Source organism: Pituophis catenifer, unplaced genomic scaffold, assembly GCF_029215685.1.
Source record: "Pituophis catenifer annectens isolate HBS135680 unplaced genomic scaffold, rPitCat1.0.hap2 SCAF_2, whole genome shotgun sequence".
Classification (NCBI taxonomy): Eukaryota; Metazoa; Chordata; class Lepidosauria; order Squamata; family Colubridae; genus Pituophis; species Pituophis catenifer.
Genome location: NW_027256882.1, coordinates 115,457,367 through 115,482,359, shown reverse-complemented (window position 1 = coordinate 115,482,359; position 24,993 = coordinate 115,457,367). Strand labels below are relative to the sequence as shown.

General features: G+C 37.2%; 1 protein-coding gene across 2 annotated transcripts in view; it reads left to right on the top strand.

The window, feature by feature from the left end:
- TENM2 (teneurin transmembrane protein 2) overlaps positions 1-24,993 on the top strand; it is an 823,064-nt gene that overhangs the window by 758,877 nt on the left and 39,194 nt on the right. For both annotated transcript variants that reach the window (XM_070937374.1, XM_070937373.1), the window contains exons 17-23: positions 962-1,229; positions 7,210-7,353; positions 9,771-10,020; positions 15,500-15,520; positions 21,292-21,524; positions 23,033-23,187; positions 23,667-24,541. In XM_070937374.1, coding sequence (XP_070793475.1) covers positions 962-1,229; positions 7,210-7,353; positions 9,771-10,020; positions 15,500-15,520; positions 21,292-21,524; positions 23,033-23,187; positions 23,667-24,541 — 1,946 coding nt within the window. The remainder of the gene's footprint in view (positions 1-961; positions 1,230-7,209; positions 7,354-9,770; positions 10,021-15,499; positions 15,521-21,291; positions 21,525-23,032; positions 23,188-23,666; positions 24,542-24,993) is intronic.

Sequence of the window (24,993 nt, the reverse complement as noted above, 5' to 3'; positions counted from 1 at the left end):
TAAATGTAGAAATTAATCATCAGAAATGTTCCTATGTAAAAGAACAAACCTATTTGATGGTGATAGATGTATTGTGCTGAGCTTTTCTTGTTCATTCTGTGTACTAAATTCTTCTGAAAACCTTAAACCTTATCCAGTTTTCTCTCTAGATTATAAAATCCCATTGAGCAGGTCAAGATAGGCATAAGGTCAGCAGGCAAGTTGCCTCTTGCCGCAATCACATAGAAAAAGAGTTGATTCTAGAATTTAAAGAGCAGATACACAAGGTGCTGAACCCTCCTCCCCCAAATGGCTTTGCCTCCCCAGGCACCTTCTCCTCAGCCAAGATGCAATACTAGAAGTGAACTTCTAGGAGAGCTATGGAGAAGAGGTATGGGAAGAGGTAAGGAGCAAGCATGGGGAGAGTTCAGTTCCTCTCACCTACATGTCTCTTTTAATCTAAACAAAAACCTGATACATATCCCCATCTCCATTCTTGCTCTGCATGAAATTGTCACAGATTCAAGTTTGAGCAAGCATCCTACTTGGCATGTTTGCAAAAAAACATCATACATGCAGCTGAAGCATGTGGCATACCCAGGTGATAAGGGGGCGTTCCATCATCTTCATTGCTACTGTTATTCTGCTTTTCCCATCCCCTCCCCTTAGGCATCCTTGCTACTTTAAGATAACTGTCAGTGGTAGTTGTAACTTCATACAACTTTACAGCTTCATGGGGCCTTCTTGCATAAAACGAGCAATCAGATCTGTGATTCTTTGCCAACAGTGGGGATTTTAAAAGAAGCAGTAACAATAGCCAAATTTTTACTAATCCAGAAGTCCTATCCTAAGTCTTGCAGGAAGGCAAGCTAAAATTTCCTAGTATATTTTACTTTAACCTACAAGTACAACCCATGAGCTGAACCAAATAAATCTCTTCCATACCACACTCATTTAATATGAACTCTCTTTCCTTACTTAGGTTCTTCATGAAGAAATTGAGATTCCAGGTGCCAACATAAAGCTCTGCTATCTGAGTTCCCGTACTGCTGGATACAGATCCTTGCTTAAAATCACCATGACACAATCTCTTGTGCCTCTGAACTTAATTAAAGTTCATCTCATGGTAGCAGTGGAAGGGCATCTTTTCCAAAAGTCATTCCAAGCATCTCCCAATTTGGCATATACTTTCATTTGGGATAAAACAGATGCCTATGGCCAGAAAGTTTACGGGCTCTCGGATGCTGTAGGTATGATCACTAGATTCAAATCATGTAACTTTTAAGTGCTGGCTTTCAACAATTGCTCTTAAATTAAAGAAAAATCTGTGATCTGTACTGACAATAGAAAATACCTATAGATAGCTTCATTATTCCACAGTAGCAGCAATTTTTCCAGCTGTCATTTATTTTGTTTATTGATTAGACAGTATTTATAACTTTCTCAATCCCAAAGTAAAATGGGCATTATGCAACTAACATTTTTTTAAAAACACAATGTTACAGTAAAAGTACTCTACTCAAAATACATGTGATAGATGCCCTCAGTAAAAATAGCTAGTATTGAAGGCTCATTGAAATAACACATGTATTACTGGTTTATAATATCTAATGGATATTGCATGTAACATTCACTTATATCTGTGAGTACCCAATATAACACCAATGGGCACCAGTGTGCCTGTTATTACTTTGCTTTACAAACATTAATCTTCCTGTTATATCTGACTCTGTGTGTGTGCATGGTTGTATGTGCTTCCTTCAGTCGTGTATGTTTTTCAGAGACTGTCTATAGGTCACCCAACTGGCTTTGTGCCTAAGGGAGAACTAGAACTCATGATCTCCTGGTTTTTAGGTTGATACACAGAGAGAGAGAGACAGAAAGGCAGACAGATAGAGACAGGCAAAAAGAGAAAGAAAGAAAGAAAGAAAGAAAGAAAGAAAGAAAGAAAGAAAGAAAGAAAGAAAGAAAGAAAGAAAGAAAGAAAGAAAGAAAGAAAGAAGGGGTGAGAAATAGAAAATGAGAACACTACAAAATCAAGAGCATATTTTCAACTTCATTTCACAGGACTTTTCTCTGGGCCACAAATTGGTTCCACAAGCTTTCATAAAAATGATGGCTGAACAAATAACCTATCGGGAGAAAAAAATCTGTCCATTTATTTAAGCTATTGGTAAAAAAAGAAGAAGAATAGAAAGAGTGATAAGATGCATCTGTTGTTGAAGTCAGAGAGAGTGGCAGGGAACATTCTCTTCTAGTCTGATTGGTTAAGTTACTCATCACAATCATTCTGTGAACTGAAACGCTTCCCATGATAGATTTTTTTTAAAAAAATTGCCTATGACATGTTTTCATAATTCAAAATGGGACTCTAGTCCAGTAAGGTTGTTGACTCCTGTTATATCAGTATTAAATCTGGAACATAGAAATCAATACCTTCTTTATTGATATCCACATATTTTTCTTCCGTTTTATATCCCAAGACAAGTTTGTGTGTGTATGTTGACAGGAGGCAGTAAGATGCTAGGAAAATTGAAAAGGGGGCAGGAGTATTTTTCTGCAATGCTTTGCGCTTGCATTTTTAGTTTCTAATTGAATCTAGCAAGACAAGGTATCATTGCAAAGCATTTTATACAAAATAGAAATTTGAATAATGTACCAGAGCCATGGGTGAAGTTCACCGTGAACATATTGCCATCATGAGATGTGACTTCTGGAATAAACTCAAACATTCATTAGTACTCCCAGTGACTTTTTTCCAGCAATTTATTAACCTTAGTGACAAATATTACATATTAGGGGCCAAGACTAAACAATTGTTTAGGCAATAAAAGCCTGATTTACAGAGCTTTTCAAGCTTTTTAGAAAGGAAAAGAAAAATCATTCAAATGACATTTTGATATAATTAATCATTTCTCACAGGGAGCTCATATCATCCTTTATGTTTTCTGTGGGGTAAAAGATAAGGGAGTTTTACCACTCTTCCATTTAACTGAATTATGAAGTGGTAATCTATCTATATCTTTAAGGGCTTTTAGGGGAACTTGAGAATCCTTCAGGAAATGATCAAGGCATCTCTTCAGACCTCTTGCTTACTTTTAACTGCAGTCTCAGTGGAAGTATCATCCGTGCATGCATACTGTATGTATATACAAGATAACGAGCAAATCCTCAAAACAGATAAACCTTTGATAAGATAGGATATGATGCCTTACAACTTCAAGACCAGATTCGGAGGTGCTCTTCAGTCACTTCACCAGTACAGCCCTATCTACATCTATACTTTCAAGCCAAATCCTGGTTTGTGTTAAACAGATTTTGTTACTAATTAGGCATTTAGGACATAGTTTATTAGAGATTCACCTATTCCAGAGAAATCGGCTTATCTGGGATACGATAGATGGTGCTTAGAGAAAGCTATTGAATTTTATTATAATACAAGTGACCTTCCTAGCTAAATGATACATTGCACTCAGATCTCTTTAGTCTTCTTTTTGATCCAGTCCCTATCCTAATTAACTGACAGACAGATTCATGAAATGTATGTATGGCTCATCAGTGAAATACACTGTTTGCTACCGGTTTGGAAATGTGAACACGCACGCCTCTTCTGCGCATGTGCAGAGCCTTATGCATATGCGCAGATGGTGAAAAACAGGACGTAATGATGTCCCAGCAGGTGGGCGGAGCCTCCCGCCGCCAGCCCTACCGGTTCGCGCAAACCAGATCTGGCAGGATTTTACCGCTGGTATGACTGTTTACTTATTTGCTGTATATACTGCCTTAATCCAGTTGGACTCTAGGTCCAACAAAATGTAGTATCATTGCTAGAAAAATATTACAGTTATACAAGATATATAATAAACCTAATTTCTATATTAATAGGTCTTATCCAGAATCATTCTGGATGTCACTTTGGAAAACCAGTTCTTTACAGCTTTACAGAAGACCACAGGAATAGTCACTCCTATTGTATTTCCTGGTAGGCCAGGATCTTAAATAAAAGTTCTCCTCCAGCTGTCTGGTTTTGGCAAAAATGATCAGGGAAAGATAATCTTTCAAAGTAACCCCAAGCCATTAAGGGTCTTGAAGGTGATAAACAGCACCTGAATTGCATTTGAAAACATACTAGTAGTCTAACAAAGTAACATTAGAGCTGAATGTTAAAGAAACAGATTGCTGCATTTTGGAACAGCTGATAATCTTCAAGGGCAGCCTCATGAATGAATCACAGTCATAGAATTGAGAAAACATAAGAACATGAGTTCTTATTTGAGCAAAGGTTTATCCCATCCTGGGATAAAAAGTTGAGAGGAGGCTCTCCTGGGAACAGCTTTCACTTGTTTCTGTGGCAGGACTCCCAGATTGCAAGCCTAACGTCTGGTGGAAGCACAATATCATTGCAAATTACATGGGATGTAGTGTTATAATGAGTAGGTGTCTGAATTAGCAACAAGTGATCTTGCTAGAGTTAGAAGTACAAGTAAGTATCATCAGTATAGTGATGATATTTTACTATGAAATAGCAGATGTCATCTCTGGAGGAAGCTTGAATGTGACTCCATATCCATATGTAGTCATACTTACTTCTTGTTTTCCAATAGCATTGTCTGATGTGTTCCTTCACCTACTTGATTTTCTAAAAATCTTCAGAAAATTAAGTTGCTGGTTGCGATCAGTGGGCAGGGAAAGGCCATTCAGAAGCAATCCTGTCATAGTTTAACAGAATAACAGAATTGGAAGGGACCTTGGAGGTCTTCTAGTCCAACCGCCTGCTCAACCATTTCAGATAAAATGTTATCCAATCTCTTCTTAGAAACCTCCAGTAATGGAGCACCCACAATTTCCGGAGGCAAGTCATTCCACTGATTAACTGTTAGGATATTTTTCCTTAGTTCTAGCTTGGTGTCCTGGTTGAATTCCAGAGGCCAACGAGACATTTAACATAATTCCACTAGATTGCTATGTCAGTTTTTAAGTATCATCTGGAAAGCTTCTAGATCCATCAGCTATCAGAATAGGCATCTTACCTGGACTATCCTACCTTGGGTAGTGCCATCATCACTAGAAAAGTATTGGTACATGGCAAAAATAAATCACTCTTAGATGTCTTCCAGGAGCAGATTATATCTCATCTGTTCTGAAATGAAGCAGATCTACTGTGTGGCCAACAAAGTGGTCTGGCTCAAATATGGCCCAGAAAAAGGTTTAGATTGTTACCACAGCCATGACAATTATTTTGTACTAGCAATATGGGTAAATTCATAACTATCTTTGGACAGTAGACTTTGGACAGTTGGACAGTACAATATCAAACCCCCCAACCCTCCGCTTCCCAAGCTTGTTCTTTGGAAATAATTTTACAAATATGGCCTCATATCTGGCCATCTGGTGGAACAGAGTTCTTTACAACAACCAGGCATTTCTGGTACATAACTGCCACATATTCTGGCATCAGGACTGATGAAAGCAACAAAATCCCATTTGATAAATTTCAGCAAGGGGAAACATCCCCCCCCCCTTCCAGCCAGCTCTCTAGACTACATTCATGGGAAACAAATCTTGAATTGAGAAGTATTGTGCCTGAGTTTGGCTTGCTTATCAGACCAGTTGTCTGGTTCTTGATAGGGGCACAACTTTGCAATATTTCTTCCTATGGACTGTCCCACCTGCTATACTTTCTCCTTCCGATCATTATTATCATCCTGCCTCCATGTCCACCCCCTTATCTACCTAGCCCACAACTCCCAATAATCCCAATTGCCACATAACAAGTTCCCCACCAAGAGCTGTTCCCCTTCACTTATCCAGTCCCCTATAGATATCCTTAGCAGGTCAGATGGAAGTAAGGTATCCTCTCCTGTGCTCTCATTCCAGGGATGAACCTTCCTTTTCAGTTTTCTAACAGTCATTCACTCAAACAAACAGTACTTCTACTTACTTTTTCTTTTCACTTTCATTGCTCTGGTTTTTTCCCCCCACTATATGGTCCTTTTTAAATAGAGTCAGTTTCATTAGGCCTCCTACATAGCCAGCTGTCTGACAAAAACCAGGTTGTCTGATATAGTGACTATCTCCTCCACCCTGATATACTTTATAACTTCTGTTCTATTTTCTATCCCTCCTCCATTCATTCTAATTTTAACTGTCATTTTTTTTTATTTCTTTATTGACTTTTCCTCGATCTTTATCTCCTTCTCTGTCCACCTAGTGATTCAAATAGTATATATAAAAGATGTTTCAGCTATTTTATATACCTTCATCTCCTCTTTGGAGGCCTGGCTGAGCAATTTCCTGACAGTAAACCTTACAACCCCTGTGGGCCCTCTTTGTCTATGGACACAGCATTATTAACTCCCTGAGCCCTAACTTGCCCAGCCTTCCAGTCTGCCATACTGCCCAAGTCATCCAGGGCTGGACGTAAAGATGAATCTGGAACTTCCTGGTGCTAATTCAATACTTTATTCACAGTAATACCCAAACAGCATTTTGGGTGTTATCATGTTAATCCATGTGCCAAGACATTGCCTGTTGGTTTCTGCAGTATGTAATAATATGTGGGAACTTTATGAGAATCAGTACACCTTATGGTGAATAATAAATAGGCTTTCTTCAAATTGGAATAAGAAAGCCATAAATTTGGTAAGAACAATAATCTACAGTTTAATATTTTCCAAAATCTCCATCTGATAATTCTATGGAAAATGGGGTAACAGCAGTGGTGGGATTCAGCCAGTTTGCACCACATCGGGAGAACCGGTTGTTAACTTTCTGAGCAGTTTGGTGAACTGGTTGTTGGAAGAAATCATTAGGGCAGAGAACTGGTTGTTAAATTATTTGAATCCCACCACTGGGTAACAGGTTAATGCATTTTTAATGTATTTCCAGAGTTTTATTCTGTACTTTTTTCCATGAACACAAAAGTACAGTATTGAATTTAGATATGTATTTTCAGTGCTGGAAGCTGCCAGGTAATTAAAAATAGAATCTGGGCTGTCATCATCACTCCCCTCCTTCCTTTATTAAATCAATCATTTCCTGCAACTTTAAAGCTCTGTACAGCTCTTCTGAGTATACGTCAAGTTAAATAACAGGGTCAAATGAAGTCAAATATCTAAATTTAATAACGTAGAATAAAATAAAATAGCTTGGGAACTGTACTTCATAGTAGATGGCAAGTCATTCACATACAATGGCTATTAATATAAAATATATCTATATATATTTCAGTGTCTGTGGGCTTTGAGTACGAGACCTGTCCCAGCCTGATTTTATGGGAGAAAAGGACTGCTCTACTGCAAGGCTTTGAACTTGACCCTTCAAATCTAGGTGGCTGGTCTTTGGATAAGCACCATGTACTTAATATAAAGAGTGGTAAGTTTATTGATATTCATTTGTGGAGGGTTTTGTAAGTTTTACATTGGGTGGGAATCTGTTCCCTAAAGATGTTGGCGAGCAACTCTCAGAAATTTAGTCAACATGACTAATGTTGCAGGATACAAAGAATTGTAGTTTAGCAAAATCTGGAAGAAAAGTTTTCCAATCCCTGTAGGTTCCATTCTCATAGGTGTATTTGGAATACTAAGAAATGCTTGTGCCAACATCTGATGGATACAATAAGGAGGTCCTGTAGGGCCAAATATATTTTAATGTTTAAAATGTATGAAGAAACATTGTGCCTTTAGTGAGATTCTGAAAAGCATTGTTTGTGTTGAGACATTAGCTGCATGCACACAGCTTGCTTAATCTTACAGTACTAAATTAATTCATTTTGTGTACAAATCCACAATTTCTTTTGTGGATTTTTATAATGCATTGAACTGGAAATGAACCATGTGGATTGGTATAAGAGACTAAACCTCAAAAATGAAACTAAGCTTAAAATTAGCAACGTTAGCATGTTATATGAACGTAATTGCTAGGTGTTTGCTGGTCTAATTAACTGTATTAAGTGAACACAGATATTGTATTAAGCCAGGGATGGGCCCTTGTATCCATTTCTGATCACAACTGACAAACAAACAATGACTACAAATCCACACAAACAAAGATTTATAGAAAGGACTCCCTTGACTTTTGTTTCATTCATGCATGCCTAAATATGATTTTGTGTATAGGAATTGCTAAGGTTATGCACATAATTTAGTATTAAGAATCTCAGATAACAGAACAACAGTCAAAAATGACAATTTTTGTATGTATGTTAATTAATTCACATACACATCTACACATTACCAATTGAGAAAAGGATATTTGAAAGTTTGATCTAAGGCATTATTGAAATTTCATCAGCAGAGGATACATTTATATATAAGGCTTAGATTTTAAAGAATATTTTGCTGTATTCTTGTAAATCATTCACATCCTGCAAGGCAAAGCAAATAAATCTTTTAAATAAATGAATGAATAAAATTATTATTTTCTTTAAACTAAATTATTTGACTTATCTTTCACAGTTTATTTCACATATCCACGTTTTTGTTCAACTTATAAAACACATTGAACTTTAACACACAAAAAATTCAGCTGACTGAAAGTTGACTATCACCTTTCTATGAAAAATTCAAATTTAAATTGTCAAGTACGAAACACATTTTTAAAGTAATTCATTATTTAATGTCTGTTTGGCATATTCTCTCACTTCCTCTTTTCTAGAAAGGTTGAAATTTTTTCTCTCAACTCATTCACTTGAAAGAACAAAGAAGCTGATCAGTTCCCAGGGCTTCAATATATTCACCACACCTGCTCTGGAAAAAAGGAAGAGAAAAATTCCCAACAATTATACCCTTGCCAAACATTCAAAGTTGATTTTAGCATCTCAGGGTGTTAATGATCTTGGGTTTTCAGGGTTGAATTCATTAAAAACCTCATGCTATTCCAAGTGGTGCATATCTTAATAGGAAATTAGAATGGGAAAGATCTAAGGAAAAACTATTAAATTATCTATTTTATTGTGAGCATTACTGATGTCAATAAAGAACATGTCTCTTTTTCCCTGTGTTAGACAAAGAGTTACCATATTCAGAAAATGAATTAGATATTACATAGTTAATATTAGTCTCAAGACATAGTGCCCCCACTTCAATGCTATACTTCCTTCCTTCCAGCATTGTCTGTCAAATCTGGATGACACTAGGTTGGTGAAGGATAGGGTGACTTGTTGAAGTTAGCAAAGTAAAAAACATTGGCTAGCAGAAACCTATGAGCTATGTCAGTGATGGCAAACCTATGGCACACGTGCCGGAAGTGGCACGCAGAGCCATCTCTCCAGGCACACCAGCCATCGCCCATTGCTCTTCCAGGTTCTGGCATGCACATGTGCCATCTTCACGTGCACATTAGCGCTGGAAACCGGAAGAGCAACGGAGAGATGGCTCTGCATGCCACTTCCAACTGAGCTTCCGGTTTCTGGCACATGCATGCATGCCATCCAGCTGGTCTTCGCATGTGCATGCATGCCAAAAACTGGAAGACCAGGTGACCGGTGCACATGTGTATGCCAGAAACCAAAAGGTCAGAATGTGCGTGCCAGGGAACTGCTGTTCCGGTTTCTAGCGCTCCTGTGCATGCATGCTGGGGAGCTGCTGCTCTGGTTTCTGGCACTCTGCCCCCCATGCACTCCCGGTTCAGCACTTGGTGCCAAAAAGGTTCACCAACACTGAGCTATGTCCTTACAATTTGAACCATGTACTAAAACGCTGAAGATAGATAAATTCTAATCAAAGGATTTGGTAATGAAATCATCCCATGAATAAAAATAAAATGCAATGTGCTTTTCTGCACGTTGTTAGGTATTCTACACAAAGGTAGTGGAGAGAATCAGTTTCTAACTCAACAACCAGCAGTAATTACCAGCATTATGGGAAATGGTCGTCGTCGAAGTATCTCCTGTCCAAGTTGCAATGGACTTGCAGAAGGAAACAAACTTCTTGCCCCTGTTGCACTTGCGGTGGGAATTGATGGGAGCCTGTTCGTTGGGGATTTCAACTACATTCGACGCATCTTTCCCTCAAGGAACGTCACCAGCATTTTGGAGCTAAGGTAATGCCACTGCTAAAAGCACCACTATAAAAGCTTTCCTAAGTGATTTTCTTTATAGCTTTCTAGACTTGTAGCCCTCAGCACAATCTGCTGTTCACAACTGATAGGTGAATATGGCTGATGGATCAAAACTGGCATAAAGTTGCATTTTCCCCCTCTTTTTTTGAAGATTATAATGGGAATTCAAGCAGTCCATGAATTGTGCAATTCACCATTAAAGAATCAGAATGGCCAGTGATGGTTAAGCATTATCATAAAAGAATCTTCCTCGTCTTTGGAAAGCTGGGAATATGGGTGGAAATTAACTTTTTGTTTTCTTTTAAAAAAGGAACTGAAGAAGAGAAATTGGGCATAACAACAATAGGAGGGAGGAGTTAAATTAGGAGAGGAGAAAAATAAATTAGGACGCAAAGACTGTTAAATCAGTTAAGATGGTCAGGAAAGAGAAAAGCAAAAAGAAAAGAACTGGCTCAGAATTGGGAAGCAGGAAATTGGCAGTGGGAATGGTAAAGTAAGAAGAAGAATACAAAGGAATATTGCAGGAGAAAAGGAAGGAAAGGACAAAGGAGAAGGGTGGATGAAAGTATGTATGAACAGAATGGTAATAAAACAAGAGAAGAGAATAAGAATAACAAATGCTAAAATAGCCAATGTATTTAGTCTAGCATTGTATATACCCATTGGTCAATCAAATGGCTTTGGAAATCAATAAGTAGAATATGAAGATTGTAGCTCATTCTTGTTTCTATTCCCAAGTAAATCCTGAACCTCTCATCATTCAGTTTAAATGGTTAATCCTGGGTTGTAGGATGAGAATGGGAGAAAAAACAATGCTCATGTATTCTGTGTGTAATTTCATACACACAGTATGTAACTGGTGTTAAGTAACACCAGCTGCCTGCAATTACTGCAAGTTCAAATCTCACCAGGCTCAAGGTTGACTCAGCCTTCCATCCTTTCGAGGTAGGTAAAATGAGGACCCGGATTGTGGGGGCAATAAGCTTCCTTTGTATAAAAAAGAACACCGCTTAGGGGGGCGGGCCGAAAGCCCTACTAAGCAGGTATATACAAAAGTATGAAGGCTGTTGCTTAACGCATTGTAAGCCGCCCTGAGTGTCTGGAAAAGGGCGGCATATAAATCGAACCAATAAATAAATAAATAAATAAATAAATAAATAAATAAATAAATAAATAAATAAATAAATAAATAAATAAATAAATAAATAAATAAATAAATAAATAAATAAACCTTTATCACACAATCTTTTTTAAGTTAAAAGGCCAAAACATTTGATTTTGTTTCCTTAAAGTGGAGTTCTTCTAACCTTGAGACATTTTGATTTCTCTTTTTGTCCCTTTTTGATTCAAAAGTCTGCAATGGACAGAATTATGCACAATAGTGCAAATGTTGATCAGCTTCATATTTGAATTTATTTTTATGGCATGGCTGGGCAATTTATAGTCGCCGTATATCTCTTTTCAAAGCCCCTAGAATGGGCAGGGCTAAAATTTTTGAATTCATTTTTCCCCTTTTTATATTTTGGGCAGAGCTTTAAAGGACAATTTGGATACCTTAAAAATGTCTTAAACTGATCCATCCTAAAGAACAGAGGATCTGAAATTTCAGTCTTCCAAACTCTGATGTCCCATCATACTTTCACAGCCCTAATTTTCAAAGCAGTTTCACATTGGGGTGACACTTTCATTAAGCTGTCCACCACCAATTTAAATCTTCTGATTATAGCAATAGCAATAGCACTTAGACTTATATACCCTTTCACAGAGCTTTACAGCCCTTTCTAAGCTGTTTACAGAGTCAGCCTATTGCCCCCAACAATCTGGGTCCTCATTTTACCAACCTCGGAAGGATGGAAGGCTGAGTCAACCTTGAGCAGGTGAGACTCGAACTACCAAACTGCAAGCAACTGGCAGTCAACAGAAGTAGACTGCAGTACTGCATTCTAAACACTGCATCACCAAGGACAATTACACTTGTGATGTTGTGATATTTCTACTTCAATGGCATATTATAATTGATTTTGTTGAACCATATTTACCTTTTTTAGTAAAAGCTGAAATCTCTCTCCTGATTTCTAGATAATTTATGAATATGGGATAGAATACAATTTTTATTTCATTGTTGTTAATTCTTATATGCTGCTTTACTATTTCTAGCTTGCATCTTCAAAACTGGAGTCACAGACTCCATGTATATAATGGTTAAAACTGCTCACACTATACATATCTTAGAATCCATTGCCCTAAAACATACAAACTGCTGACCAGAGCTAAGTGTAATATTAATCATTTTGCTAATTTTAATAGATTAATAATTGTTTGTTTAAAGGCAAAAAACTTTTTCTTGATTATACAAAACAAGAAGCGAACTTTTGTCCATTGGTTTCCTCAAGATTTTTTTAAAGTGAATCCATTAGAATATATTTTACAATATTTTCTAGAATTGATTAGATCCATGGCAAATGGAATTCTGATTAAATTCAGTATAATGTAGTGTTTGCTGCCTTGTCAAGAATCCTATGAGACATAGTTTTGCAATTAATGGAAATGAAACAAAGAATGGATCCCATATAAACAAATATAGACTAGGGGTGTTCAGGAGCATGAGATAGGTTAGAATAATTCAGAAGTGATTGCATTTTAACATAGGTGGAACAGAGAGAGCTAAGCCTGGTTTAGAATTCTTTGTGTTCTCTGAACTTTCAGGCCTTTCATTACCCAGCAAGACAACATCATTAGTACAAGTTACCTGCCTATTTATATGCAATAACTTGCCCTGCCAATTTTGGCGGGGATGTGAGTTCTTATTTAAATCCACTTTGTTTTGATTTTAGAGTTACACAAAGCATTTTTCTAATACTTAATCGTACTGAAGTGTATGGTACCAATTTTGCAGCTATGCCAAAAAGTGGGGGGGGGGGAGGGGATGTGATAATACAGTATTTAATGAGTGGAATGGAAGAGAGAAAAGAGTACTGGATTTAATAATGAGCACACCATATTGCAGCTGTAGATCATTTTTTTCTTCTCTTGAGATGCTATGTGACTAAATTCTCCATATTGCATTACCCTAGCTGACCTGATGTAGTGAATTATTTCTTTTATTGAAAAAAATACATAATTTTTCAGGGAAGGATGGCCATCATATGCAAAATAGGTATCATTCATTTTAATCACCCTCTCTGCACAAAAGTCCACATTCTGTCTAAACATATATCACAAATGTTTCCCATTATAAGAACTAATATTGCTGCAAATTTCTATGCATTCTACACGAATACAAAAATAGGACACTTAAAATAATAAGATAAGACATAACGAAGTGTTCCAAATCCATGCAAAAATATAAGTGAAATTATAATTTAATCTATTTTCTCTGTAAACAAAAGATATTCTTGTAGTGTGCATCATTTTCCCAAATTTTCATTTAGACCAAGCATTCAGAATGTCATAATCTGAAACTCGCTGGGCACCAAATTGAGTTACATTCCTGCTATAGGCTTGAATTGAATTACCGGTGCCAAATCGAGATGGAGCTATTTCCTTTTAATTTTTCAGATATGACAGTTTTGAGGAAGTAAAAGGATAAGAGAGAGCAAAAGATTGTGATGTGACATTTACAGATGCAAAATATAATTATAGAAAAGTTAACAGATTGTAGTCTTATAAATGGCTCTCAGTCCTACCAGTTAAATGGGACATCCATGTTCAGAGAGGAAGTCTTGCAAGCTGAATATAAGTTTCTGGGAGAAGACTGGAAGAGTTTGGTAATTGAATAGTGTGAGAAACTACAGGTTAAATGAGAATTACCTTCAATTATGATCCAATAAATTCAAATTATGTTCCAGTACAATAAAAAAGCATGACTTAGCTTCCAAAGTTTGTGAAATATAACAAAAAGCAGAGGATACTCAGTATACCTACACACACTAACTTTAAAGCTGAAGGACCCAACACATTGTAAAAGGAAGTTGATTTATTCAGGAAAGTTGTATTAATGCTGGTCTTTCATATCCATACATTTATATTTATTGATTATTCAACTGGTATTGATTAAAAGAATAGAAGAACCATGTTTAGGGCCTAAAATATGTTAAGGGGATAATATTCAGAAATCTTTATCTCAGTCCACTTTGTAAATGCCTGGATTGTATCCATAATTTTGTTAATTATAAACTAATTGGAGCTGAAGAATCATAAATTGATTTCTAGGAACCATAATAGCTTTTGTGGGGTCCAGCAAACCTTCTATCAGGTTATCTTATTTAGGCACTAGACTAGGAAAGAATATGGAAAGAACAACTAGCATTTAGGAGATCTCCCAGAATATTTTGGTTGGAGGAACTGTAAAATGTAGATCAAGTGCTTGTACTTTTACATGAATCAACAGTTGATTAAGCAGCCATACTCAATGAATGTTCATTAACATGTCTGTGTTAGCATGGATAGAGACTTCCCTGCCCCACCCCACCCCCAGCTCCCAGGAATTTGTAGTAGACCTTATCCTGGATTAGGGCAACAAAATAGCAAATAAAGTGAAGCTAGAAATTGTAGGCTGCAACATGGAAGGTAGAATGAAGATTTAAAACAATCTCTAAACTATGTCAAAATTGGGTTAGATTCATAAATATCGTCAAGATAGACTGGTTTGGGAATTATAGATATAAATATTATGTGTATCTTAACATATCTCAAACTGAATAAGAAATGGCAATCAGTGCAGTTTCCAGAAAAAAATGGAGTAATCTTAGGTTGCAGTAACAGGAGCCCAGTGTTTAGTAATAATCCTGTATTCAGTATTACCCTAATTGCATTTAGAGTACTGCAGTTTATTTCATCTACCCGGTTCCCTGAAAATAAGACCTCCCCGGATAATAGGCCCAATCAGGCTTTTGAATACATGCGCTAAAATAACTCCCCTCTGAAAATAAGCCCTCCCTGAAAATTACACCCTGCCCCCAAAAATATTAAAATGCATCCACAGCTGGTCCCTGCCATTTCCTCTGGTTAGACAGAGACAGAGCTGAAAATCAGGTAAGACGGCAAGAGGATCCTCATCTTGCTCCATGCGCCCCAAAATAATAAGACCTCCCCGAAAATAAGGCCAAGCACTTATTTTGGGGTTCAAAAAAAATATAAGACAGGGTCTTATTTTCGGGGAAACATCATACTACATTGTAAACTAAGAAGAATGTGAAAAATTTGAAGGGACAAAAGGGACTATTATATTCTTATAATATAAATATTAAGGGTCCATCCCAGCAGATACAGGGACAGCAACACTTGCTATATGGCTTAATGCCTGAATAAACCAAGATTAACATTGGGAACAGGTTTCTTTTTTCCATCTTGTAGAATAAGACAATATGCAATGTTTGCTACATGGTCTCTTCTTCGGCTAACTGTTCTCTCTTTCTCCCCCCCTCCCCCCTTGTTTCTTTTCTGTTTTCTTTCTGTAAAGAAATAAAGAATTTAAACATAGGTAAGCCAAGTTTGCAATCCTATTATCATTTGCTATAGCTTGCTTGCTCCGTTTTGTTTGCTTTTTGTGTTGTGCTTTTTTGTGTAACATTCTGTTTTTAATGCATCAGGTATAGCAATATTAATGTGCTAATTTTGTGTTAGAAATACGGTAAGCAGTAGTAGTTATACAAATGCAGTAAAAAAGCGACCAAAGAATTATCTAATGGAATGAGAATATAATGAACTCCAAGTCAACTTCAATATGACCATTCTCTCTGTGTAGTGTCTAATTCGCTTAAATGGTTGAGGAAAACTCGAGCAGTGGCTCTTGTAAATGCTGAAAAGGATTTAGAAAACCACTAATGGACTAGAAATGGGTCAAAAACTCATTTCCAATTCATTAAAGGATTTTTTTTCTCCAGATTTGTTCTCCCATTCCATCTCACCCTTTAACTCAATATTATTAGGGTACTTTGAACAGATTATATCCAATCACCAACCTCATTAGTTATTTTGAAGTGAGTTTAAATTCCTTTGCAAAAGGTTTGATTCCTTTTGCTGTTCACTTTTTGGATGCATGATTTTGCTTATCCACCCTGCACCTTTGACATTGTCCTAGAAGTATATGAAAAACCATAAAAGACAATCAGGCACTTACTTGCTAGTATTTTTTGCAATTCCTAGAGCTGCCCATTCTCCAAAGATACATTTATGGAAAATGTTTTAACATTTGAATAATTAAAGCATAACATGTCTCTTGATGTAATTGCTAAACTCAAATGCATTGTCCTTACTCTAACACAAATTAGCATTTGTGAAATTCAGCTTCTGAAATAAAAATGAAAGATTCTATGTTAAATGATGTTTGTGCTTGTATACAAGGCAGTTGTTGCCCCAGTCCAATTCACTTGTGTTACTAATAAAGTCACTTAGTGTTACACGATATTAGAAATCTTACATTATCATAGTCAATTTAGGGTACTCATATTGTTAAAAAAGTCAAAGCAGTGCAATTAAAGATTTGCCTGTTTTTATGTGTATTACATGCAAAACAATACACAATGCACATTGAAAATGGGCAGAGCTTTGATTGCATTATTGCGGGCATCATCTTGACTTACTTTCTCATACCCCAGGACCTCTCTTTTAATGACAAAATCAGCAAAAGATGTGGGTGTTTTTGTGTGTGTGTGGTTTTTTGTTTTTTTTTTGCATTTTTACAATTTCATTCACAAGGGTATCATCCAATCTGAATATCATCAAATCCCACTTTGCAACGATGCCTAATGTAATTGGCCAGAACATTTTTTATTGTGGAGCTGGCTTTATTTATCTCACTCTGTTCCCTCAAGAAATCTACTTAACAAGAAATAATTTAATTTTCTGTCTTTGTTCTGCTGTCTTTTAAAACCTCTCTTGGCTTTTAAAGGAGTTTGCCCTGTGTCACCTAGGGCTGGCATCTGCAGAGATCTTATTTAAAATACTCATTCCATCTGCCTGTTAGCCCAGGGATGTTTGTGCAGGAGTATCTCCATTTAGTCCAGTTGTCTATTTGAATAGCTGAAGCTGACATTTCTAAATTTGCAGGTGGTTCACTTGCTCCACACCTTGAACACCTGTCAAAATAGATTTATTAGAAAAAGCTTCTAATATCTCAAGACACTCAATGACCCTATGAAATAAGGCAGAAAGATTTCAGCAAAACAATAGCTTAGTTTTGTGTCAGATCTGAGGGACTTGTTATTGCCATATAGAGAATTAACACTGCAGGCTTCCATAAATAGTATTTTAGGATTGATTTGTTATGAAGGCAAAAAAGAAAAGATTTGCCACAAAACTAAACTATTGTGTGCTTGGCAGGAATGTACGAGTTTACAGGATAGCTGCAGATTACAGAATGCTAATCTTACAAGAGAACGGGAAAGAGGCAATCATGCTTTCAGGAAACCTTAGAGACTAATTAGTCCATACTGTACTAATTAGTCCATACTGTACATACTTCTGGAAGATGAAAATATTATGAAAGCCTTCTCTGCAGTAATGCGGTGCCTACGAAAAAGAATATTTGTAGATCAGGGTTGAAATGTTGAGTCCTTGGTGCTCTCTGAGCTTGGTTGTTTTCTTGCAGAGGTTTCATTACCCAAACTAGGTAACATCATCAGCTAGCACTGATGATGCTGCAAGAAAACAACCAAGCTCAGAGAGCACCAAGGAGCCCACAATGCTATACCGCCTTGAACAGAGGTCGTATTCAGAAGGTTCTGACCAGAGAACCAGTAGTGGACATTTTGAGTAGTTCGGAGAACCGGCAAATACCACCTCTGACTGGCCCCGCCCCCATCTATTCTCTGCCTCCTGAGTCCCAACTGATCAGGAGAAAATGGGAAATTTGCAGTAATTTCCCCTGGAGTGGGGAGGGAATAGAGATTTTACAGTATCCTTCCCCTGCCATGCCCACCAAACCATGCCCACCAAGCCATGCCATGCCACTCCCATCAAGTCACACCCACAGAACCGGTAGTAATTGAATCCCACCACTGTGACCTTGAACCTTGGGGATGGTGAATGACAGCTCAAACTTGATTGCAGTACCAGTGCTGAAGTTGATCATAATATTATGAAACATAAGGAACCCATGGAAAGAAAACCAAAGTATTTGATGTCAAATGGTCTATATTGTATAAGTTTTACTTACTGAATAGATCCCCTGTGCTTTATGAACCATTGTAAGATCACTATATCCTCCACTGAACATCATCCAAAAAAGTAGCTGTTCTGTGCATTCCTTATTGAACACAGAGATATTCTTACTCTTTTAATGAGTCCCCTGCTCTTTATACAATTAAATGACACTATGACTAAAATAAAATCTAAACCAAGGTTCTCCAGATCATAGCTTCTAATTATCTACCTTGAAATAATTATAAAGTGGAAAGTATTAATGAACACATACAAAGCTCATTTCTGATGTGATGAAAAAACTACTTGTAAAGCTTCTATCTTGAAGGCTGTAGGCAAGACCCACCCAATGAACTGTTTGAAGAGCAAGTAGGAGTGTAAGCAGCTTAGACACATGCAACTGGCTCTGGCAGTTACATATTTACCTGCAGGCCTTACCTGCAATGCAGGCAACATTCAAAAATCATACAAAAACACACATTATCATGACAGGAATGAGCAGAATTGTATGTACTAACATATAGTACCTTCTCAAGTACAGGTAGTCCTCAACTGATAACAGCAGTTGGAACTAGGATTTCCATTGCTAAGCAATGCGATCATAAGACATAACCCCATCCCTTAACAAGGGCAATCTCTACATTGCTGGTTGCTGTTGTTAACTGAATCCAATAGTTGTTAGGTGAAGCAGCCTCCTGCTGGCTTCCCACAACCAAAGTCCATGAGGAAGCCAGCAGGAAATTGAAAGTCTCAGGCCAACAGGCAAGTCAACGGCTGCTACTGGGAGAAGGCAAGGAGATACATAATGATACAGGGGATGGTCAGGGAGAGTGTGAGTGGGTGCAAAGGCATGCACCAGAGGCATGGGGAGGGTCAAGGAGGGTGCATGAGGGGATGCAAGGATGCAATGGGGTACATGAGAGGCATGACATGGGTTGAAAAAGGAGTACTAGGTAATGTACAAGAAGTGTGTTCAGGTTGATGTTGTGAGAAGATGTGCAAGAGGCATGGCACAGATCAGGAAGTGAGCAGAAGAGATGCATGGGGGGGGGTGAGTAGTTGGCACAGTTTGAATACAAAGGAGCTAAGGAATAGTATGCAGGTGGGAGAAATTTACCCAATGACTTGGTCTCTTCCCTGAAGGACAACAAAAGTTGCAAATGGTGATCATGTGATCATGGGGCTTTGCAACTGGTCATAAGTGCAAACCAGCTGACAAACACCCAAATTGTGATCACATGATGGGGGTGTGTGTCCTAGGATGGCCAGAACTCCAAGGAGCAATCATTTATTCAGTGTTATTGTAACTTTAAATGATCATAGGTCAAGGACTATCTGTACTATATCTCTGGAGACATCAAAGTCTGCTTTGGCTTAACCACCACTTCACATTGTCAGCCAAATACGAATATGTGGCTGATTTTAGCAATTTTCCTAACCCATAAGTTCCAGCTGCCTTATTTCAAACAAACAGTAACTAAGATAAAACACAGCAGAAATTATTTCACTATGCATTTTTATATTGTGAGAAAATTGTTTTCTGGGCAATCAGTAATAATAGCAAAGCCATTCCCACATACTTTAAATGCATGTTACTCCTTTTCTCAAAGGGAAATGTGAAGCACTTCAAAGCGTAGGCTTTGAAGAGAAAACCTTCGAAGAGGGAACCTGTTTAGAACATCTTGATTTTATTTTAATAACAAAGACTGTTTTGCCCTACTTCAGCTTTAACCTTGAAAGTGACTAATCTTATGACATTTGTTACTCTTTTGGAATACTAAATGTAGGTGTTATACTTCTAATCATCCCAGGCTACCCACCACACTATAAAAACTCTTTCTAAAAAAGCTCTTTTTATTAAGAGGAAAAGATGTGTGCAATTAAAAATTAGAGTCTACCTATTTTTTATAGAGCATCAGAGCAGGTTAGACAATTTTCTATTATTTGGCAATGTAGGAAGATGGGATAAAGATTTTACAAGCCAGCACAGATGCTGTAAAAAAAATTTTTTAAAGAATAACAGCCTCCTGTCAAAAGCAATTTAAAATTCTGGTCTCATGTATTTTTGCGTTTGTGGTTACATTATTTCTTAAAGTATTGTTCCAAAACAAAACGTTTAAGCTCTGTATAATAAATGAATTCTTATGGATGGAAAAAAGGAAATCCATAAATGGAAATTCATGAGAATCATATATGTTTCCAGTGCCCTTGTTACTGAGATGTAAATCAGTCTATTCCAGTTTTGGAGATGTGGGGGAAGTAGAATGATGTAATGCTCAAAGAAAGATTGATTAAAAGCCAAGGTGGCTTTGTCTTGTAATTGACAGGAACCTCTTAGTGAGCTAAGCTGTTAAGAACTGAATCTAACATTTACACTCCAAAATTACCTCAGAAGTAAATTTCACTGAGTTCATATTACTCAGATATTGGTGTACTCAGTTTCATATTGGTGTAAACAGGACTACAGAAATAATTTGAGATAAAACATGCCACCAACATTCACTTAAGTAAAATAAAGCTAGAGGGTTATGTAAAAGCCCCCGCCAGCTTTATTTATTTACCACCTTTCCATCTGCCCATCATCCAAGGAATTCAAAGTGATAGGTAATAAGTGACATTATTGTCCCTCGGATTTGCACAATCACAGGCCTGCAATTGGAGAGGCTGTGAATGAAGACATTTCTTCAGGCTGTCGTGTCAGTTTAGAGCAGAGGTTTTCTCACACCCAAACCTAAACTCGACCCATTCTAGCCAAAATGAAAGGAAGCATGAATTGGGGTTGCCAGACCTCATGGTATGCTATGAAACCAGCACAAGTAGAGACCTAGCAGATGCTTTGGCACAGCATGCCAAGCTTGCTTAACTGGGTTAGCTTTTGTAAGGCTTAGTGTGTTGTGTGAAGCCAGTTAATTGGGTTAGTGTTTTGCATGAATCCAGAAATAGGAACTATGTTAAGCATGTTATATGAGCGCAGGTTGCTTTTAGACAGAAGGATGACAAATTCATGCTTCTGGACTGAAACTAATTAATATGTATCTGCACAATGATCTCTCTGTACACCAGACCTGCTGAAGCTATCATTTTCTCTCTCTCTCTCTCTCTCTCCTCAAGTAACAATCCTGCCCACAAGTACTACCTAGCCGTGGATCCTGTTTCGGGCTCTCTTTATGTTTCGGATACCAACAGTCGTCGTATTTACAAAGTCAAAAGCCTTACTGGTGCAAAAGACCTGGCTGGTAATTCAGAAGTGGTCGCAGGGACAGGGGAGCAGTGCCTGCCTTTTGATGAGGCCAGATGTGGTGATGGAGGGAAAGCAGTAGATGCAACATTAATGAGCCCTCGAGGTAAGGGGCATCATGGGCAGCACTTGCTGTTGTGTAGCAAATGGCTGGTTTGGGTAGGATAACCCAGAAATAAAATATTTATTCGAGACATTGTTTATGGGCCCTAGGATTGCAGTCCTTTGGAATTAGTGAAAACACTAGAAGAACTGTAAAGAAATACTGAATAAAATAAATTGCTACCTAATGGTCACATATATAGTCTAGCTTCCAAATTGAATGAGTAAATTATTCTGACTTATTATATTGAAAATGACATTATGGTGAGCTTTCCTTGATTGTTCGAATGAAATCTTGTTCCTAGTTCCAAACATATCCTTGGATATTGTAGGCCAAGAATCTTTTTGGATCGTTCGGCGTATTGATAATTTCAAAAGCATATCTTGGTTCTCACAAAACAATCATTTACCAAATTTAGCAAAAGTTGCTTCTCGTACTCTCCATCACTTCCTCTTTATCTCCCCCCCCCCTCCAATCTCAGGCTGGTAAGAATATTTGCAAACAAAATGCTGAGCTGCACACACCTACCATATTTATTTTTTTAAGAATACCCATAGGGCTTACACAAAGCCCAGAGGCCTTCTTGGAAATAAAAATAATGCTGGAAATGTGTGTTTTTCTTTGCAGCATGTCATCTTTCCATGTGATTATTTTTAATAAAGAAAAAAGAGATAAGTTGGGTGGCACAGGAAGCTTGGTGAACACCAAGGAAGATAAAAAGTCTCAGATACTAGGCAACATTACTAAGTATTTGCTTGGAATATCACTTTTTGTTGCAGAGTAGCAACAGTGTATGACATCAGTAGTTGAAACAGATAAAAGATAAAGAGGTGCAGAAGAAAGGGATGACATAACTTATTTGGACCTGAATGCCTGGATTCAATTAGTGACAGATAAGTTTTAGAAGTTTGAAGATTTTTTTTTCTTCAAATGCATGTGTGCATGTATTTCCTTAACATAAATATAATTTATTTAACAATTTTCAAAACCATCCCTTTATAACATATGTCAATGCCTTCTGTGTAAAACTGACAATGCAAGCACACATTTCTGAGGTAAAATCTGAAAAAGTGCCTTTCGTACAGGGAACAGTGGCAAGAAATCTGAAGAACTTTATAGGGTGGCATGGTAACAAATGACATAGGCAGTGAGATTTTCTGAATTCTATACGAAAGCTTTATTCCTAGATTTCCAAATTAAGTTTTATTTAAATGTCTGTACTGTGAAAAAAAAAAAAGAATGAATAACCTTTTTTAAATACAAGGAAAAAGAAAACAACTCACATTGTATTAGGATTAGAATGGGAATGAATTTATAGAAATTAAAAATTAAAAAAATTATAATGGACTTTAATGAGAAATACTCTTTTAATTGGTCAAAACTGAATTTGAAAGCATAAAACATCAAAAGGATAAATTATTGGGGAATTGTCAATATATAATGATAGATGATAGATGATGATATATACAGTATAATCTAATCTTATTTTTGCTTTTGTTTCATGTTGGCAGGTATTGCAGTGGATAAATATGGCCTTATGTATTTTGTTGATGCAACAATGATCAGGAAAGTTGATCAGAATGGTATCATATCAACTCTGCTGGGCTCTAATGACCTAACTGCTGTTCGGCCTCTGAGCTGTGATTCCAGCATGGATGTCACCCAGGTAGAATGTTATTTGCTTCTGATAATAAAACAGATGGATAAATGTCTTGTGGTTACCTCCAAGATACACCAGAAATTTCAACATGCTGGGAGAAAAAGTTATTGCTGATTATACAACATATAATATTTAACATAATTAGCAACACAAAAAAGCCAAGCCTTCTTTTCAGAAGCTTCTACTGTATATATCTACAACAGGAAAAAGAAAAAAAAAAAAGAACTGTGATACAGTAATGTGATTTAATTAGCTTTGGTTATCCTTTATCTGGAAAGGGGGCAATTAATCCTTTATATAAGCATCCAGAGAGCTGACTGCATGTAGGTTTAATGAATACTGAAAAGAATATTGTCTAAGGCAATTCCATACAGCTTTGATACTTGACTAACTCCGTTAAAACTGGCCAATTATTTGCTGTTCCACACAAACCTTTGTTCATCCCAAGTTTTTTAAACAATAGTAATGTGTTGCTTATTCTATAGGTGCGACTGGAATGGCCAACTGATCTGGCTGTCAATCCAATGGATAATTCACTGTATGTTTTGGAGAATAATGTCATCTTGCGAATCACTGAGAACCATCAGGTTAGCATCATTGCTGGTCGTCCAATGCACTGTCAGGTTCCTGGGATAGACTACTCTCTTAGTAAACTGGCCATTCATTCTGCTTTGGAGTCAGCCAGTGCCATTGCCATTTCACATGCTGGCATTCTTTACATCAGTGAGACAGATGAGAAAAAAATTAACCGCCTTCGTCAGGTCACCACAAATGGCGAGATTTGCCTTCTGGCTGGGGCAGCTTCAGACTGTGACTGCAAAAATGACGTCAACTGTAATTGCTATGCTGGTGATGATGCTTATGCAACTGATGCCATCTTAAACACTCCATCCTCCTTAGCTGTGGCACCAGATGGTACGATTTACATAGCAGATCTTGGAAACATACGCATCAGAGCCGTCAGCAAAAATAAACCAGTCCTCAGCTCTTTCAACCAATATGAAATCGCTTCACCAAGAGAGCAGGAGCTGTACATCTTCAACATTGATGGCATCCATCAATATACTCTCAGTCTTGTCACGGGAGAATATCTATATAATTTCACCTATAGTGCTGATAATGATGTGACTGAGTTGGTTGATAACAACGGCAACTCTCTGAAAATTAGGCGGGATACAAATGGAGCTGCACGCCATTTTTTAATGCCTGACAATCAAATTGTGACTCTTGCTGTCAGCACCAATGGTGGTCTTAAAGGAGTGTCAACCCAGACCTTGGAACTTGGATTAATGACCTATCATGGAAGCAGTGGTCTCTTGGCAACAAAAAGTGATGAAACGGGATGGACAACCTTTTATGAGTAAGGCTGTTTTTAGAATAACCTATAGTGCATATTCATTGTCTATCTGAGTAATCATCTGTCTTCATAAGGAATAAGGTAGTACTTTTTTTTTCATGCAGGATGTCTCAGATAAGGTAGATCTAAGCATGTTGAGTGGTCTCCAAAGGGAGCCTGAGCAATCACTTTTGCATGCATGCTCTTGTTTACTCTTATTGTGTCACTATGGGTTTTCATATAGCTTGAAATGTTTTATGCAAAAATAAAATTCGACAGAATCAAAGATGGAGCCAAAGAATGGATAAAACATTGGTAAGAGAACATTGAATGAATTAACCAGTGCTCTGGTTCAATCATGGGAAAAATAATACCATTATAGTTCATTTACAGCTTTTTTATCTATATTAAGAATGCAGTAATATATGTCTTATAAAAATAATGCATATAGATGTAATAGTTAGGACACCAGGCTA